The sequence below is a fragment of the Ranitomeya imitator genome, chromosome 5 (assembly GCF_032444005.1).
Source record: "Ranitomeya imitator isolate aRanImi1 chromosome 5, aRanImi1.pri, whole genome shotgun sequence".
In the NCBI taxonomy this organism is placed as follows: domain Eukaryota; kingdom Metazoa; phylum Chordata; class Amphibia; order Anura; family Dendrobatidae; genus Ranitomeya; species Ranitomeya imitator.
This window is the reverse complement of record NC_091286.1, coordinates 402,191,094-402,211,522: the sequence shown is the minus strand read 5'-3', so window position 1 is coordinate 402,211,522 and position 20,429 is coordinate 402,191,094. Positions and strand designations below refer to the sequence as shown.

General features: G+C 45.5%; 1 protein-coding gene across 2 annotated transcripts in view; it reads right to left on the bottom strand.

Annotated features, from left to right (window-relative positions):
* CLCN2 (chloride voltage-gated channel 2) overlaps positions 1-20,429 on the bottom strand; it is a 237,350-nt gene that overhangs the window by 60,776 nt on the left and 156,145 nt on the right. For both annotated transcript variants that reach the window (XM_069726938.1, XM_069726937.1), the window contains exons 11-16: positions 13,220-13,304; positions 12,968-13,123; positions 12,774-12,843; positions 8,930-9,040; positions 8,633-8,846; positions 4,460-4,593 (exon numbers count right to left, since the gene is read on the bottom strand). In XM_069726938.1, the coding sequence (XP_069583039.1) occupies positions 4,460-4,593; positions 8,633-8,846; positions 8,930-9,040; positions 12,774-12,843; positions 12,968-13,123; positions 13,220-13,304 (770 nt within the window). The remainder of the gene's footprint in view (positions 1-4,459; positions 4,594-8,632; positions 8,847-8,929; positions 9,041-12,773; positions 12,844-12,967; positions 13,124-13,219; positions 13,305-20,429) is intronic.

Below are 20,429 nucleotides of genomic sequence, written 5' to 3'. Positions count from 1 at the left end.
TGAAGCTTCTACCAAATCTCCATTTTTTGTCGTCTACGGACAACACCCTGGTCTTCCTCTACCAGTTCCTCCTGTCTCTACTGTGCCGGCAGCAGATCTTCTGTCTAAAGAATTCTCCAGGGTTTGGCAGGAGACCAAGTCTGCTCTCAAACTAGCTCAGCATAGGACGAAGAGGCATGCTGATAAAAGGCGTCTCGATTCTCCTGTATTCCATCCTGGGGATAAGGTCTGGCTTTCTTCTAGATTTATTCGCCTTAAAATCCCTTCACATAAACTGGGTCTCCGTTATATTGGTCCTTTCGTGGTTTTGGCACGTATTAACAACGTCTCTTACAAACTTAAGTTACCTGCCTCTCTTTGTATCCCTAATTCCTTTCATGTATCTCTCCTTAAGCCTGTAGTTTTCAATGGGTTTCACACCTCGACTCTTTCTTCACCTTCGCCTGTTTCCGCAGACAATGTTTTTGAGGTTAAGGACATTTTGGCCATGAAAAAAATTAGAGGTAGAACTTTGTTTTTGGTCGACTGGAGGGGTTTCGGTCCTGAGGAGAGATCCTGGGAGCCTCGGGAGAATATTCAGGCTCCTCGAATTATAGCTAAGTTTCTTTCTGGCCTAAAGAGGAAGGAGGGATGTAAAGACGGGGGTACTGTCATACCGTTGCTGCCGCCTCCCCAGTCAGCGTCTCTTTCTCCGCACTCGCTCCCGGCCTCTGCTTCTCGTGCGCGCGCGCATACCAGGTTCAGTGCTGCGCGTGTGCACTTCTGATCTTCTGTCTCCTCTATGGTCCTGGAGGACTAATACCCTGAGGTCGGTTCTCCTTATTGTCCTCTCTATGGTACTGGAGGTCTGTTACCTGGAAGTGCTACCCTGCCTGTAGGTATTTAAACTGCTTCCTGCCGTCCCTCTGTGCCTGGTTATCATTTGTTCCTTCAGGTGTTCCTGGCTGCTCTTAGTCTCTGTGAAGTTCATTTTCCCTCTGACTTTGGGTTTATCCTGTCCTACTGCTGCAGTTTACCCATCAGTCCTGTGTCTCTGCAGTTCCTGTCTTTCCTGGATCCTGCTAGCCTCTGTGTTTCCTCAGTTCCTTCGCCAGTCCCTGTACTGGTGCAGTTTACCCATCAGTCCTGTGTCTCTGCAGTACTCTCTATAGGACTGCACTCGGGTGTCATCTGAATGCAGCCTGATTCTATGGCATTACTCTGTGGTCCTACTATCCCCGCCTCATCTTGGTCTTCTCCCGTCCTGGTCCTCCAGCTTCCGTGGCGATAGTCCCTCACTGGCCTGCCCCTAACTCTCCCTGTATAGGGGGCGGTCTATCTGGTTAGCTCGTCCGTGAGGGGTTCGTCGTCGCGGTCTAGAGGGTCCACTTACCGTTTTCCTCCTGTGAATCGTCACACTCACTTAGGACTGCACTCGGGTGACATCTGAGTGCAGCCTGATTCTTACAGCATAATAGTCATGCAAGGCAAGTAGTGAAACACGTTGTGGAGTGCAGTAAAGGGAGGCAGACATAGAGGAAGGGCGCAAAGCAAGACTCTGGAGTCAAAATAGGTGCCTAATGCAAGGGTGGGAAATTAATTTTCCCGAGGGGCCACATGAGAGACCGTGACTGTTGTGGAGGGCCGAACCAATAAGCCGAAATTAATACTACTCAATATTAATAACAATATATTTTAATTATATTATTGCTAATTATATTAATTGTATCACTTAATATTGAGCAGAAATAAATATGCTGACACCCCCCTATATATCGTTTGATCCCAAGTATAGCCCCTTCTGTATATCGTATGAGCCACCCCGCAGCCCCTTATACACACGCAGTCAAAATTGTTGGTACCCCTTATTTAATGACAGAAAAACCCACAATGGTCACAGAAATAACTTTAATCTGACAGAGCATCTCCACAAGATAAATAGACATGCTGCAGTCTGGAAAGACATGCCACATGTCCGGTTACGCAGTGATGCGGCCCTGCATGCATAGTGGAAACGGGATTTCATAAAGTCCCCTCCACTATGCTGTAACACCCGGACACAGCGGATTGGATGCTGCGGCTGTACGCAGCGTTCAATCCGCAGCAAATCCTGAAGGTTTCCTGACCGTGGAAACATAGGAACATGTTTTATATTATAACAACTCTTACCTTTTCTAGTTTTGGAAATTACCAGATTGCAACTGCTATTTTAGTCTGTTATTTTTAATATATTTGTTTTATGATTTCATGTTGTATATTGGTACAAACTAATTAAAATCAGTGTTTCAGCTTCTACACCACATACGTCGTCTTGAGAGCTTTGCTGTTTAAGATAAGTTTGTAAACTTGCAGTTTCCCACTAAGATCTTATGTAGGATTGCAAGGTTTTTTTTGCAGATTCTGAAATGCCAAATTTCTGTCAACTTGATCTAGAGAGATGTTCTCAGTAGGAAAATCTATGCTGGTCTCAGCTGTAAGATTTTCTAAATTAATTTTTGTGAGACAAGGCCTGCCATTTTAAATTGAATTTTGTATTGAATCAATTTGTCACTTTTTTTTTATCTTCCTCAGCCGTTGAAAACTGGGGTACGAAACACCAAACTGAATATCAAAACAGTCAAATTGCTTAGAAAGGGCAGGTGGGGAAATAAGGTGAATTATTTGATTTACACGTGAAATCCCCAAAAAAACATTTGTTCCAATTTACCTCCAATAAAATATGCTGCAATTTACTCCTAAACTAAAGATAAGTGAATGTTGAAAAAAGTTAAATACAAACACAATCCATATAGTTACGTTGCTACTACTCTCCTCCACCATATTTCATTCATTTGCATCATTACCCTGATGAAGCCAGTAAGGCCGGTGTCACACTTGAGTGTGCAATGCGAGAAACTCTCACATCAATACCCGGCACTGCCGCCGCCGTCAAACAGAGTGACGGCAGACTTATCGATTTGGACTGGACAACCCCTTTTACATATGATTTGCTTTAGTTACTCATATTTTTAATTTAACAATCAAAAGTTATGTTTTGTTTTGGATTGATTCAAACTGGATTTTTTGGTCTTTGGCTATTGCTTGCCACTTGCTCTATTTGTAACTGTACAGTTTGATGGCTATTAGTAATCCTGCTAGTAAAAGTGGACTGCAATACTGCTGAACTGTGTTTTAGGGTCAGTACTGTGAGCGCAGATTAACAATTTACATCCTGTGGCTGTCTTAACTTAGTGCAGTATTACACTGCAACCTGAAGACCAAAACTCACATTTTGACATTGCATGTAATGATTGTCAATGGGATTGTTGCAACCATTGCAACATACCTAAACTTGTGGTATTTTTTGTTGCAAACAGCATGCAATTTTGGTCCCATAGACCACAATGTAAGCTATTTGCTATTGCATCCATTGCTATGTAGCCCTAGCCTTGAAGCTTGCTTCTTAAACTTGCCACTGTCTTGTCGGGTTTTATTAATACTGCCATTCTGTTGTTGCTATTCAAGCATTTCCCTACCGTGAAAGATAAGTCTCTAGTGAAGCTTTTCTCTGTGTAAAAAGCTTTCCAGATATTTGGGATATAAACTTTAGTTCTGCCAACAAAGCAATTGATAGATACAACCTGTTTTTTAGACTTTCGTTTCGCTTGGCTTTTACACATTTTTTAGTCTTGTCAATCTACCAACTTAGGCCGGGGTCACACTTGTGAGTGCAGTGCGAGAAACTCGCACGAGTCTCTCGCCTCAATACCCGGCACTGCCGCCGGCACTCAGGACCGGAGCGTTCAGCTGCATGTATTTCTGTGCAGCTGAACACTTTGGTCCCGATTACCGGCGGCAGTGTCGGATATTGAGGCGAGTTTCTCGCAAGTGTAACCCTGGCCTTATAATCATACCAACTAACATTCCAGTTCATTTTTTGCGGTTAAGTTTCAGGTTTCTGCATTTAGTGCAGGTAAAGGTGTTGCCCCCTTTTCTTTGAGCTGAACATTAGCTTTATATAGCTCCCCATTTGCTAGGCGTCCATATTCAGGACCCGTCCTGCTCGGCCCTTATTCACATTGACGTCACTTCGACACATGGTAAGGTTTTAATACTAGAGGTTAGGACCATCTGATTTGGGTACACCTTGATGCTGGTGGGATGACTTGGTAAGTACCCTACGTTATTGCTTATATACTTACAGCAGGGTATATGTTCATTTTGTTTCTGTCTTGGGTTTTGTCTGTTTTATGGCAAGTGTGAACATGCTCCTATTTTGCATGCATTCCAACTTATACTCCAGTTCATTTATTTCGGTTACGTTTCATGCCAATCTTTGACACATTTTCATTTCCCCTTAAACATAATTACCCCAATACCTTGTGCTTTCACCATAATTTCCAGAAGTGAAACAGTTAATATGTGGATTACAACCCGCAGTGGTGTGACTCCTGTACAGTCAGTTTTGCACATGTAATTTCCTAACCTTGTAACCATTTACCTGCGGTTTCCACCAAAGCCAGGTTCTTCAGACGACAGTCTGTAAGTAGTTCCTGAAGCTCTCGATACTTGGTGTTTAATGATAAAAAGGGAATATTTCTCAGCATAATGTCCTCGACGCGAACATTGTACCTCCTGGAATAGAAGTATAAAAGAATATCTTGTAAACGGCTTTAGACGTCTGGTCATACTCATAAAACCTTATTATGTGCATAAGAAGTGATGATTTGTGGTATCTTACAATAGACTGAGTATTTGTCAGTGTGACATTACTGAACACAGGGTATGTAACATGCTTTATTACTGTGACTTATGGACAGCAGAATGTAAATCACAAAACAATATAAAGGAGTAGACTGGCATAGGAACTGGATAACATTTACATCACACGGTGACTACGTCTTGGTTAAAAGCCAGCATTGTTTATTTTATGAATTAAATAGGTTTTCTGGGACTTACAGTACAGACCAAAAGTTTGGACACACCTTCTCATTTAAAAATTTTTCTGTATTTTCATGACTATGAAAATTGTATATTCACACTGAAGGCATCAAAACTATGAATTAACACATGAGGAATTATATTCTTAACAAAAAAGTGTGAAACAACTGAAATTATGTCTTATAATCTAGGTTCTTCAAAGTAGCCACCTTTTGCTTTGATGACTGCTTTGCACACTCTTGGCATTCTCTTGATGAGCTTTAAGAGGTAGTCACCGGGAATGGTCTTCCAACAATCTTGAAGGAGTTCCCAGAGATGCTTAGCACTTGTTGGCCCTATTGCCTTCACTCTGCGGTCCAGCTCACCCCAAACCCTCTTGATTGGGTTCAGGTCTGGTGACTGTGGAGGCCAGGTCATCTGGTATAGCACCCCATCACTCTCCTTCTTGGTCACATAGCCCTTACACAGCCAGGAGATGTGTTTGGGGTCATTGTCCTGTTGAAAAATAAATGATGGTCCAACTAAACGCAAACCGGATGGAATAGCATGCCGCTGCAAGATGCTGTGGTAGCCATGCTGGTTCAGTATGCCTTCAATTTTGAATAAATCCCCAACAGTGGCACCAGCAAAGCACCCCCACACCATCACACCTCCTCCTCCATGTTTCGCGGTGGGAACCAGGCATGTAGAGTCCATCCGTTCACCTTTTCTGTGTCGCACAATGACACAGTTGTTGGAACCAAAGAACTCAAATTTGTACTCATCAGACCAAAGCACAGATTTCCACTGGTCTAATGTGCATTCCTTGTGTTCTTTAGCCCAAACAAGTCTCTTCTGCTTGTTGCCTGTCCTTAGCAGTGGTGTCCTAGCAGCTATTTTACCATGAAGGCCTGCTGCACAAAGTCTCCTCCTAACAGATGTTGTAGAGATGTGTCTGCTGCTAGAACTCTGTGTGGCATTGACCTGGTCTCTAATCTGAGCTGCTGTTAACCTGCGATTTCTGAGGCTTGTGACTCAGATAAACTTATCCTCAGAAGCAGAGGTGACTCTTGGTCTTCCTTTTCTGGGGCGGTCCTCATGTGAGCCAGTTTCTTTGTAGCGCTTGATGGTTTTTGCCACTGCACTTGGGGATACTTTCAAAGTTTTCCCAATTTTTCGGACTGACTGACCTTCATTTCTTAAAGTAATGATGGCCACTCGTTTTTCTTTACTTAGCTGCTTTTTTCTTGCCATAATACAAATTCTTACAGTCTATTCAGTAGGACTATCAGCTGTGTATCCACCAGACTTCTGCTCAACACAACTGATGGTCCCAACCCCATTTATAAGGCAAGAAATCCCACTTATTACTTGACAGGGCACACCCGTGAAGTGAAAACCATTCCCGGTGACTACCTCTTGAAGCTCATCAAGAGAATGCCAAGAGTGTGCAAATCAGTCATCAAAGCAAAAGGTGGCTACTTTGAAGAACCTAGAATATTTTCAGTTTTTTCACACTTTTTTTGTTAAGTATATAATTCCACATGTGTTAATTCATAGTTTTGATGCCTTCAGTGTGAATGTACAATTTTCATAGTCATGAAAGTACAGAAAAATCTTTAAATGAGAAGGTGTGTCCAAACTTTTGGTCTGTACTGTAGGTCATAAAAAAGAGCTTAGTGGGGTTCTGACACCCCCAATAATCAGCTGATATCGATATTGGCAGTGGACGGTTGTAAGTAATTTATGGAGCAGCACTGTACATTGTTGTATGTCCCAGTGCAGAGAATGTCCACTGTTCTGGATCTTTGTAGTTTGGACTCTTGGCAACTGGGCTGATTGAGTAAGATGGCAGCTATTGTTAGGTCCTGGATGCAATGGACTAGCATTGGCATCACTTGCTTGTGTTATTGGCATCCCCTTCTCTCAGTCTACCTTCTTAAATGCTAATTTAGTGGCATCATTGGAGTTAAACAGCTAACAAACACATCAGATGACTCAGTCCAATTATCACAGGATAATGAAAGGCAGATTGTGGTAAATAACCTGCAATCCAGATGTAGATTTTTGCCGATATGCAGGGTTAATACTTTTGGCCTAACCATAAGTCATCAATATTAGCTGAATGGGAGTGTGACTCTAATTGACCAGCTGTTATAAGGGGCCATGATACTCCAGCGGGTGCTTACACTGCCCCATAGTGCATCCCCCCTAGCTTTTAGCATGACCGTGCTTGGTAGTGTACATTTTTTTGCTGATCTCAGAGCTAAGCTGACTGTGCACACTCCTGTCAGATGGCAGAAGTTACACAGCTCCAGGCCGGCCACGTTCCATGGATGACTGGATGGGAAGCCCTGATATTGATGATGCATCACGCCTTTTTACCCACACTCTTATTTGTCAGTAAGCCTTCCTAAGTAAAGTGTTTACATGCGCTCTTTCCATCTGATATCACAGTTGCATTTATGTATTGTGACAACGCATATTCCATCACAGAGCACATCTGTCGGGAATCTATGGGCCATCCAGATGTTATGTGAGTGAGAAGGAAAATAGGATTCTTTGTCCAAATATGTTTTTTGCTCTCTTTTAAGCATGCTGTGATTCTCAAAATTTAGATTACCTCTGTGATATCATACCGTACATGTTTAAGTGTTTTCATGTGTTTGCAAAAAGTGAGGCATATCATATGCCAAGCGTAAAGGAAAACCGAGGTGTAAACAGAGGCTGTATCGCACCCAGCACACTGAGCAGCGGAGAAGAGGCATGCTAGCACTGAGAAGTATGCAAAGAGGAAACACATGGGCTAGAAAACAAATGTGCTCCTCCTAGTGGTCACGCTATGAAAAATGTAAATGACAGCTTGTAACAGCCTTTACATGCCCTGATCGCAAAGTATCGCAACCCTATTGTTTATTATAGTGATTACAACCTCAGTATATGTTGGTGCTATATAACACTGAACATCCATGTCCAGGCAGCCTGAGGTTTTCAATTCTCTAATGAGCAGAACTATGTGCCAACATAAAAAAAAAGTTCACAAAAAACTGATAAGTCATCATATTAAGCTCTCCTGGCAGCATAGTCTACTCTTACATTAGCCTAAAGGCAATCAAATAAAATATTGTGCCATTTGGCTAAAGGGGCAATCAATAAAGACACCAGCCACATATTTTACGGGTTTTGTGTATTCATGCAGGGAGTGCTGCCCATGCCTCTCTCGGTCTACGTAGCACCCCATCAATCACTGAGTAGGGTAGGAAGTCCTGCCTCCTAATTTCACTGAGACTAGGAGTCCAATGTATTCTCTGGTTACTCCATAAGACTAGAAGCACCATTTTTATTCTGAATAGTCTCTTATGAGAAAGTACTTGTCTGATAACAGATCAATTTCAACAATAAAAGTAACAATCTTTAAGCAACTGTGTAGACACTAATTGCTTCAATTTTCAACAGTACAAGAAATATGAACTAGGACTTACTGTGCCGGTTTCTATACATCCTGTTTTGATCATACGGACATGTGACCGCCGCAGTCAATCACTGGCCACAGTGGTGATGCTTACGTCAATGCTGTGACCAGTAATCTGGAGCAGCAGTCACATGCCAGTCCCATCGCAAGAGGAAACAAAAACACTAGTGGGGGGCCCCATGCACCACCCCTGAGCTTAGCATCCTGCATTTCCTCTGAAGTGGAGAATTATTCCTAGATTGATACAAATGAGACCGTATATACAACAAACCCAGCACTTACTCTTGATGCCCAAAGCCCAGCTCTGGAAGATAAGGCAGTTTTTTAATGCGGATAATGCTGTCATATAGGGAAGGCTGCAGACTCTGAGCCACTGCATTTGCCAGAATGACAGCAATCATCACTGGTAATATATGAGAAATCTGTCCGGTCAGTTCAAAAACAATAACTGCAGTAGACACCGTATGTGTGACCGCTCCTGAAAGCGCTGCAGCCCCTAATGGAGAGAAGGATGCACAATTATAAGGATTAAACCTGGAGAATATTACTAATGCAGTGAAGAGCCAAACAACGTCTTACCTACAACAGCATAGCCACCAGGTACAATCCGATATGTGCTGCCATCACTGTGAATGCCATCTGGGAACCAAGCTGCCATACTCTCTCCAACAAGCCTGCCAAACGCAGCACCTAATATAAAATTAATATTAGTATTTTTAAGGGCATGTGCAGCAAAAATCATATCCAAAAATCATTTTCTCAACATCATAAATGGGAAAAATTGCAAAGTGCACGGTAAAAAACAAGAAACTTGTCAATTTACCCCTTACTATAAAACCTCTGTTTTTGATACTATAAATTACTGAATGTTGACTAAGTTACCGGCCACTGCTGCATCCAGAGGTAGTCGGTGTGAGACACTTAGAACTCCTAGAGTGAACTCGCAGATCCACAGCAACGAAGCTCCCCCGGGTGAGCTAACCAAATAGACCACCCCCTATACAGGGAGCGTTTGGGGCAGGCCCGAGGGAGATTATCGCCACGGAAGCTGGCACCAGGGGACAAGCGGTAGGAGATCCAGAGGAAGGAGAGAAGGGTAGACAAGACTGGGAAGAACAGGACGCAGGGTGGATAGAAAGGCAGGAGAAACAAGAAGGAGCAGGTACGGCGAGACAAAGAAGGCTAGGAATGATGGGAGACCAGACTGGCTGGGCAGAGAGACACAGGGCTGGTCCGAGCAGAGGAAAAGGAGGACCTGGGTCAAATGAACCCAAATGACAGACAGGCAAGGAGAAGAGGAAGGAGTCACCTTAAATAGACGGCGTGGAGGAGGACTTCCGGGTCAGGATCCTCCAGGAACGCCGAGTGGTAGTATAGAGCGCCTGAAGATCAGAGAGAAGAGGTGCGCATGCGTAGAGAGAGCTAGAGTGAAGTGCGTACGCGCACCCGGCGAGAACCCGGAAGTAGCAGTGAACCTGCAGAAACAGCGCGCCGGAGCGGGTAAGTATGCCAGCGAGCGGGGAAGGAGGTGGCAGGCACGGCAGCAGAAACGGAGGCCGTGACAGTCGGTCTCTTCTGATAGAATTTTCTGATAGAAAACTGAAATAGAGCTTATAAGCACTGCTATCCAGAAAGCCCCTTCGAGGCTGCACAGGCAATGCTACCTGTGCATGTAGCAATGGAGAGCTCACAGGTCCGAACTGGCACTTCGCACCGTTCCTTGGTAAGCAGGAAGATGTGAGGCTTGGGGATGGTGTGCTCCTGATCTTGAGACAATCTTGAGGCTGGAGAGCCCACATGACGTACACAATGTCAAGAGTTTGCCAGGTGGATGAGATACTCGAGTGAATAAGCGACACTAGTCTGGGAAGTTAGTATGCTTTGTGTCTTATTTTACTTAGCACACTGAGGGGTATTCAAAAAAGGTTGTCAACTAGTGGAGACCCCTTTGAGGCAGGAGAAGCCAAGCTCTGAATACAGTGAAAAACGTCCTTGAAATGTGTCTTTATCATCTGCTCTTAAAAGGTGGTTTTATGACATTTAATTAAGGTAGTAGCCGCAGATACCAATTAGTAACAATTAGGCCAGAATTCCTACCAATTTCAAAGGACAGCAATGGTGGATGGATGCAACATCCATAAATGTAGACACTATCATGAGAATCTGGAAAATTTGGCCTCTTTCGTCTTTCTTTTATCACCCCCCACTTTGTTCAATATCTTCCATGTTCAATTTAGTTTTTTTTGTGCTCTATCGGTTGGAAAAAACTTGTGAAAAAGCACATCACTAATGAATCCTAGCACAATGCGTGAAAAAAAAAGTTTGTGCGAAGGGAACCTAAGGGGACCATTCATCTGTGGCGCTCAATTTACACTGGTAATTTTATCAAATCTAATTTAGTAAAATGTCATCAACAATGTTGTAATATGAAAGGAAAATGATGACGAAAATTCTGTTGCTCTCCCATATCTGATCCATGTGGTTATACCCTTGGTCCTCAATTGCAACTACTGCTCCCAAGTTACTTGGCTTACATAGACTAGCAGATGTCAAGAGAATGTAATATTCTGACATTCTTATTGATTTCCTCACCATTGAAAAAGCAAGTTTCCAGGAATTTCAATGCAGAGTACAGACCAGAGATATTGACAGATTCATTTTGAAGTAGTATATCTGCCAAGAAACACTTTTGTGCCTGTAGGGGATCACATATAATGCACATCACGTTTCCATCTGTACGTGTATCGACTATGGAAGGCATGAAGGAAGCGCACAGATATTTACTCTTTATTTTAGCTCACCAATCTAAGACTTATTTGAGAGATATTTGAGCAGTATGTGAAAGTTTCCTTGGCAAAGGGAATGCTGGGGTAAAGTGTTTTCTTAAATCAGGCACTGTTGTGACAGATGTTATTCTAGAAAACAATTGGTATTGCAGAGGTGCCAACTTGGATGTGTGGTCATTTGTGTCGGATGTCCTAGCATAGAAGACGGCTGTTTATGTCTGACTTTCTTATTCAAAGGTTATCAGAAGTGTTAGAAAACAGAGGTATTTTCAATGTTTACAGTGAATAAATAATACATTTTATCTAATATGTGAAAAGAAAAAGTGTAAAATGTTTGGGGCAATAGCGTGACTCAGTGTAGAAAATACAGTAACCTATTAAGGTCTAAAAAGGACACGCTTCGAGGAACACACCTCTTCTCCAGAGAATGCATAGTGGTGTATTCCTTGAAATGCATCGTTTTTAGAGCCTAATAAATGTTTGTATATTCCACATTGAGAAGCACTAGTGCCTCAATCTTTTTATATTTTTAATTTTTGCATTTTACCCTTGGCAAACTGTCATTTTGGGAAGCGGATGTCAGTGGTGGCTCCTGGAGGCGCCCGCAGCTGGTATACAAGTGTCGGGCTTGCAGGCTGTGAGAGTTGTCCTCACTTATCACAACAATTAAAGGCGAGAGTCATCACTATTGCCAAATTTACATCTGCCTATACAAAGGGCATTCACACTGCTCTGTTTTTTTTTAATAGTTTTCACTACTTTGAATAATAAGTGAAGTTGGAAGGAGACCCCTGCTGTGCTGGGTAATCACATCATATGGCATTGGCCACTTATAAATACTCCACTACTAGATAATAAGCGTAGCACCATGCTGACATTTTAAACTTCAGAAGAATATTTGGTAAGTGTCCGGGCAACATGAGATCTCTCATTTGTTAGTCCACATGCAGTGAAACCTCTGATAGACAGCTACCCAAAAGTTCAATAAAAATATTCTTCTGTAAGAGCAATTGTCCCAAGAAAGGCATACTGTGTATATTTATAGGGGATTGCCAAGATTTCAAGTTAGTCACCCATTCATAAGATAAGTTGGATTGTGTGGACCCCAACAATCACAAGAAATGGGATCCCAAGCCCTGTGCATGCGTGTTGCCCCTCCATTTACAGTCTATGGACCTAACGGAGGTAACCAAGCCCAGTACACGGCACACAGCTATCTCTATCAGTCCCATAGGCAGATATTGGGATAAAATACTTGGCACCTGTTTTTCTTCACTGTTGCATCCCCTGTGATCGTAAATTATTATCTATAATATAGGTGGGAAGTGTGTGATCTGCATACAACCCCTTTGATTAACCTTTTTTGAAAACAGACACAGAAACCATTTGGTCAATATCAGGGATAGTCTCTCATGGTAAATCTATTTTGACCAGTACAGCTGAAGTGTGCTGATAGACTATGTTAAAATCGACCTTTGTGTAACAGGCAGCTGTCAGCCTGAGTTTCCCAATTTAATTTTGCTAATAACAATAAAGTCAGTGAACTCAGAAAGAACTTACTGATTTTTGTAAATATCCTATTGTAACCTGTTAGGCAACGCACCATATTGCTGCTAAATAAACATTATGGGACTCACCAATTACAAATACTGGCATGAATGCTCCGCATGGGACTGGAAGTGTGGTGGCCAGAGCAGACATCCAAAACTAAGAGAAAAAGATGGTGGCAAATAGGGGTAAAAGTAATATAATAAGAAAAAGAAGCAATGGTAGGCAAGGGCAGACAAGGCAGTGAGACATGCGGTACTTATATACACCAACTTCAACGTACCTTCATTAGAATGAAGACCACCAGGCTGACAAAAACGTTGGTTCTGGGATTTTTCCAGGCGGTGGAAGCACCTCTAAACATAAAGTCTTCAGAAAGCCCTTGCTGAGCCCATGTACAATTATCAAACAGTGTAACTAATGTATCCTTCTGTGTCAGCTAAGGAGACAGGAGGGTGTGATATGAGTACAAGCATGCGTTATGCTTTTCAGCTGTGTAGCAATATCTACCTCCATAGAACTGTGGTAGACTTACCTGACCAGCCATGAACTGACCGAATCCTGGTGGAAAAGTCAGAGTAGATATGAGTAAAGTGACCACAGCAGGAAACAGAAGACGCCTGCAGGTTAAGTGTCAGCAGTCAGTGTGCTGCTCATTAAGACATCTGCAACTTTACTAGTAAAGGCTCACTGTAATAACGTCATTTCTGCTCACTTACAATAGCATGTCATTAAAACGTTTGAGCTTGATTTGTTCTTGCATAGCAGCTGTCAGTTAAAGTTGACTGAATAACACCTTTCTACATTACATGGCTAAAAGTTTGGGCGCCCCTCCTAATTATTTACTTCAGGGGTTTAGTAACCTTCATTGCAAACAGTAGGATAAAATCAAGCACACAGCCATGTAAAGGCAATTATCGGCAGTATTGTGGGTTCTACTGAAAAGCTCAGATGACTATAAATCTGGCACTCATAGGATGCCACAAGTCAGGGTGTAAAATTTGACTTGGTGGATCTGTCATGCTCACCTTAAATTGCTAGTTCAGATTGTGCAACCTCACAGGGTTAAGTGTAAAAATCAGCTATCTTCTGTGGAATCAAACCCCCCTAAAAGTGACTTGAACTGAGCCCCAAGAGTTGGATGAGATGGGGTTCCTTGATTGAGCAGCAGCACATGAGTTCAGGGCGCACAATCTCAGGCATCGGCTGGAGTGAGGAGTGACGCGCATCACTACTCTGTCCTTTAGACACTAATCACTTTGGCTATCTGGCAGGTTCATGGACTGGCAGATGCCTAGAGAACACTACATACTAGACTGCAAGCTGCCTAATATAAAAGATAATGGCATAGAGCTTTATAGGACTGTCCCCTGACGAAGCCGACGGGAAACGCGCGTTGGGGCTTCGGTGGTGACCCCTGGGAGTCTGCATAATGGGTAAGATTTGGGGAACTGGGTTTTGGTATTTAGTGCACGATACCTGATGTGACTCCAATTATGGGATATATGTTATGTAGTATAGCATTTACCTGTTCCTTAAACCCTCATTTTGTGACATGCACTAATAACACTTTATTCATGGAATAGTTGCAGACATCCACAGGGGCTGTTACCGGTTCTTTTCAGTGTTGTTCCATATTTTCCTTTGCTGAAGTACGTGTTATTTATTATGTGATGGTATAATTATGTATGTGACTGTTTTTGTTGAATAAAATTTGTATAGATACTCTTTTCAAAATTTGGACGTGTACTCCTAGTTTTTCTCTGGTATAAATTCATGTCTGCTGGAGTGTCCTCGTTATTGAATTTAATGCGATCTCTCATTTTGACAATTATAACACATGGCCATGAGCATGTGTGAGAGATCTTGTTTGTCTTGGTCCATGCTGGGCTGTATTCATCATACAATCTAAATCATGTAGAAAGCCTACCCAGAAGAACAAGTATGCAAATTGCCTCTTCAGAGAAAAAGAGGACTTGAACGCTATAGCGTCACCTATTGAAAGTAGCGATCCTACTAAGCCAGAGCTGGTATGTCACTCTCCACAAGGAGAAACCTTACCCCTTAGGCTGCGTGTCCACGATCAGGATGGCCGGCGGTATCGTCGGAGCGGCTTTGCCGCTCTGCGCTAAGCCCCACCCCCTTCTGGGACGCGATGATGCCGGATGTGTTCACAGCACACATCCGGCATCATCGCACCCATCGCAAAGGGCCCTGTGCTATATCTTGCGGCGACGCAGCGTCGCCGCAAGATATACGGACATGCTGCGATCTGAAAAGACGTGCAGCATGTTCGGAGTCGCAGGGCCGCCGCTTGCGTGTTACCACGCATAGTGGAGACGGGATTTCATTAAATCCCCTCCACTATGCTGTAACATCTGGACGCTGCGTGTCTGACGCTGCGGCTCTATGCAGCGTCAGACACGCAGCGTTTCCTGCACGTGGAAACATACCCTTAGGCTGCCGTCACGCTAGCAGTATTTGGTCAGTATTTTACATCAGTATTTCTCAGCCAAAACCAGGAGTGGGTGATAAATACAGAAGTGGTGCATATGTTTCTATTATACTTTTCCTCTATTTGTTCCACTCCTGGTTTTGGCTTACAAATATTGCGGTAAAATACTGACCAAATACTGCTAGTGTGACAGCAGCCTTAGACCTCAGAAGAACGAGAGCTGTTACAGCTGCAAAGTTGGCTAAGAACATAATGAACACTGAAGGTTTTGGATGGGATGTCCAAGAAGCTCATCTAGATGTGATGCTTGGTGTGCAAATACTTTTGGCCATAGGGCTCATACCCATTTGTGCGAGAAACGGATGAGTGCATTTCGATAAAAAATCGGATTGCAATCGGACCAATGTTATTTAATAGGTGACATCTCATTTGCGAGTTTGTTCTCAGCCGAAATCGGACTGAGGAAAAAAAAATTGCAGAATGCTGCATATTGCTGCGAATCTCAGACGAGACTCGCCAATGTAAGTCAATGGGTGCGAGAAAAAAAATCGCACAGCAATCACACCATGCGAGTGCTGTCCGATTTTTACGCACTGGTGTACTTTGAAAAGCCGGCAATTCATGTGCGGTGTACAGTAAAATCACACTGACAGGTTAGAATAGAATAGATAAATACAGATAGAATAGGTATATACTGTGTATATATATATATATATAAATATATATATACTAGCTATTGAACCCGTTCTACGCCCGGGTGGCGAGCATTTATATTGGTATATGGTCTCCATCCTGGTATGTGCTGCTCCATGCTGCGTCCCCATCCTGTCATGTGCTGCACCCATCCTGCGTCCCCATCCTGTCATGTGCTGCACCCATCCTGCGTCCCCATCCTGTCATGTGCTGCTCCATCCTGCGTCCCCATCCTGTCATGTGCTGCTCCCATCCTGCGTCCCCATCCTGCGCCCCCATCCTGTCATGTGTTGCTCCATCCTGCGTCCCCATCCTGTCATGTGCTGCACCCATCCTGCGTCCCCATCCTGTCATGTGCTGCACCCATCCTGCGCCCCCATCCTGTCATGTGTTGCTCCCATCCTGCGTCCCCATCCTGTCATGTGCTGCACCCATCCTGCGTCCCCATCCTGTCATGTGCTGCACCCATCCTGCGTCCCCATCCTGCGCCCCCATCCTGTCATGTTTTGCGTCATCCTGCGTCCCCATCCTGTCATGTGCTGCACCCATCCTGCGTCCTCATCCTGTCATGTGCTGCTCCCATCCTGCGTCCCCATCCTGTCATGTGCTGCACCCATCCTGCGTCCCCATCCTGTCATGTGCTGCACCCATCCTGCGTCCCCATCCTGCGCCCCCATCCTGTCATGTGTTGCTCCCATCCTGCGCCCCTATTCTGTCATGTGCTGCTCCCATTCTGCGCCCCCGTTCTGTCATGTGCTGCTCCCATTATGTGCCCCCGTTCTGTCATGTGCTGCTCCCATCCTGCGCCCCCATTCTATCATGTGCTGCTCCATTATGGTTTATGGCCTCATAAGATGCTCCATACTCTATGCCCCCGTACACTGCTCCATTATGGTTGATGGCCCCCTTAACATGCTCCATTCTATATGCCCTCGTACACTGCTCCATTATGGTTGATGGCCCCCTTAACATGCTCCATTCTATATGTCCCGTATGCTGCTGCTGCAATATAAAAAAAAACAAAACACATACTCACCTATGGTCGCTGGGCGCCGAGTGTTGGGGGGCCTGAGCAGGCGGGGACACCGGCGCGCTGTGGGGGTCAGGTGCCGGTATCGCTGCCAGCTCAGGCCCCCCAGCACTTACTATATTCACCTGGCCCCGTTCCACCGCTGAGCGCCGCCATCTTCCCGGCTCCTCTGGCTGTGACTGTCCAGTCAGAGGGCGGCGCCGGCGCGCATTAAGCACGTCATCGCGCCCTCTGAACTGAAGAAGGTCACAGGCCGAGGACCGGGAAGATGGCGGCGCTCAGCGGTGGAACGGGGACAGGTGAATATGGCCGATACTTACCCTCCTGGCGGTCCCTGCTTCTCTGTTGGAGATTGCGGTGTGCGTTCAGTGTGAACGCATACCGCGATCTCCCGGGAGCGTCACTTTGTGAGGCCCAGACTGCGCCGGCGCCTGCGCTTGCGCAGTCTATAAAGGCTTCGGACAGAGTGACGCTCCCAGCGTTATATTATAGATATATATTTATATATATATGTTTTGAAGATTATTTGGTTTTAAAATGATGGGTACAGTTTTATTTTACAATGCGATTTTAAAATGAGTTTTTACATACAGAGAAGTGCTATATGTAAAACCTCATGTTAAAATCGCATTGCATACGGATTGCATACGCATGTCATATGGATGTTCCGAGGAAAAATCACACAGAAATCGCAAGACACTCGCATCGCACTCGTCTGTTTTTTCTGTCCGGAAATCGGACCGTTTTTTTTTTCTCACAAATGAGCCCATATAGTGCATCTTTGTTGCTGCCTCAATAAGATACACTGCTGCATATTACTGCAGTGCAATCTGATTCAGAACAGTCATGACCTGGCTGTAATGTGGAGACAGGAAAAAAAGTTAATCAAATGGTTTCCTAGAAACTGACAGCCAGGAGAGGGAATAAAGAACCCTATGCGACTGTGGCTAGTGCTGAATGCTATAATTATATTAGCACTGCTAATAAAATCAGTGGAATAACTAAAAAGGAAATGGAAGCAAGATGAACATTTCATGTGACAAGGCTTCAAGAAGAGCAAGGTGGTCTATTATTAAAACTGGATGAACCTAGATTCACCTAGTAATTAACATTTTTTTTTCTAATTATATTTATACTGTATATATATATATATATATATATATATATATATATATATATACTGTATATGTTTTTTCATGAAGTCATGAAGCTAAGAGCAGTGTATGTTAGGGGGAATCTGTCAGTAGGATCAGCCCTCCTAAGCCATCTATATGACCATTCAGGTCATGAGAAATTGAATACAATGATACCTTAATGGGAACCTGTCATATCACTTTTAGCATCTAAACTGTCCCCAGTTTGTTGATAGTAATGCAATGTGCAACACTAACATGTTTTTTTAAATTAAAAACAGCGCTGTAATCATGTGCAAAAAGCACTTAATACAGTTAGATCGTACCTGCTCATTTAGTCATAGGGGTGTGCTTTATTCTTGTTCAGTCACAGGCATCGACGCGCACGCAATTTAATTGATGCTCTAGGTGCGTCGATGTCACTCGAATCCACTGTATAAGGCCACACTTTTGCAGTGTGTAGCCGCATTTGCGCAGTGTGTAGCAAGAACGGCTCCCCGCTCAAAACTGCAGTAACCGCGACTCCCCGCTCAATACTGCAGTAAGCGCAGCTCCCCGCTCAACACTGCAGTAAGCGCAGCTCCCCGCTCAACACTGCAGTAAGCGCAGCTCCCCGCTCAACACTGCAGTAAGCGCAGCTCCCCGCTCAACACTGCAGTAAGCTCGGCTCCCCGCTCAATACTGCAGTAAGCGCAGCTCCCCACTCAACACTGCAGTAAGCACAGCTCCCCGCTCAACACTGCAGTAAGCTCTGCTCCCCGCTCAACACTGCAGTAGGCGCGGCTCCCCGCTCAACACTGCAGTAAGCTCGGCTCCCCGCTCAACACTGCAGTAAGCTCTGCTCCCCGCTCAACACTGCAGTAGGCGCGGCTCCCCGCTCAACACTGCAGTAAGCTCTGCTCCCCGCTCAACACTGCAGTAGGCGCGGCTCCCTGCTCAACACTGCAGTAGGCGCGGCTCCCCGCTCAACACTGCAGTAAGCACGGCTCCCCGCTCAACACTGCAGTAAGCTCGGCTCCCCGCTCAACACTGCAGTAAGCGTGGCTCCCCGCTCAACACTGCAGTAAGCTCGGCTCCCCGCTCAACACTGCAGTAAGCTCGGCTCCCCGCTCAACACTGCAGTAGGCGCGGCTTCCCGCTCAACACTGCAGTAAGCTCTGCTCCCCGCTCAACACTGCAGTAAGCTCTGCTCCCCGCTCAACACTGCAGTAAGCTCGGCTACCCGCTCAACACTGCAGTAAGCTCTGCTCCCCGCTCAACACTGCAGTAGGCACGGCTCCCCACTCAACACTGCAGTAGGCTCTGCTCCCTGCTCAACACTGCAGTAGGCGCGGCTCCCCGATCAACACTGCAGTAAGCTCGGCTCCCCGCTCAACACTGCAGTAAGCGCGGCTCCCCGCTCAACACTGCAGTAAGCGCGGCTCCCCGCTCAACACTGCAGTAAGCTCGGCTCCCCGCTCAACACTGCAGTAAGCGTGGCTCCCCGCTCAACACTGCAGTAAGCTCGGCTCCCCGCTCAACACTGCAGTAAGCTCGGCTCCCCGCTCAACACTGCAGTAGGCGCGACTCCCCGCTCAACACTGCAGTAAGCTCGGCTCCCCGCTCAACACTGCAGTAAGCTCGGCTCCCCGCTCAACACTGCAGTAAGCGCGGCTCCCCGCTCAACACTGCAGTAAGCTCGGCTCCCCGCTCAACACTGCAGTAAGCTCGGCTCCCCGCTCAACACTGCAGTAGGCGCGACTCCCCGCTCAACACTGCAGTAAGCTCGGCTCCCCGCTCAACACTGCAGTAAGCGTGGCTCCCCGCTCAACACTGCAGTAAGCTCGGCTCCCCGCTCAACACTGCAGTAAGCTCGGCTCCCCGCTCAACACTGCAGTAGGCGCGGCTTCCCGCTCAACACTGCAGTAAGCTCTGCTCCCCGCTCAACACTGCAGTAAGCTCTGCTCCCCGCTCAACACTGCAGTAAGCTCGGCTACCCGCTCAACACTGCAGTAAGCTCTGCTCCCCGCTCAACACTGCAGTAGGCACGGCTCCCCACTCAACACTGCAGTAGGCTCTGCTCCCTGCTCAACACTGCAGTAGGCGCGGCTCCCCGATCAACACTGCAGTAAGCTCGGCTCCCCGCTCAACACTGCAGTAAGCGCGGCTCCCCGCTCAACACTGCAGTAAGCGCGGCTCCCCGCTCAACACTGCAGTAAGCTCGGCTCCCCGCTCAACACTGCAGTAAGCGTGGCTCCCCGCTCAACACTGCAGTAAGCTCGGCTCCCCGCTCAACACTGCAGTAAGCTCGGCTCCCCGCTCAACACTGCAGTAGGCGCGACTCCCCGCTCAACACTGCAGTAAGCTCGGCTCCCCGCTCAACACTGCAGTAAGCTCGGCTCCCCGCTCAACACTGCAGTAAGCGCGGCTCCCCGCTCAACACTGCAGTAAGCTC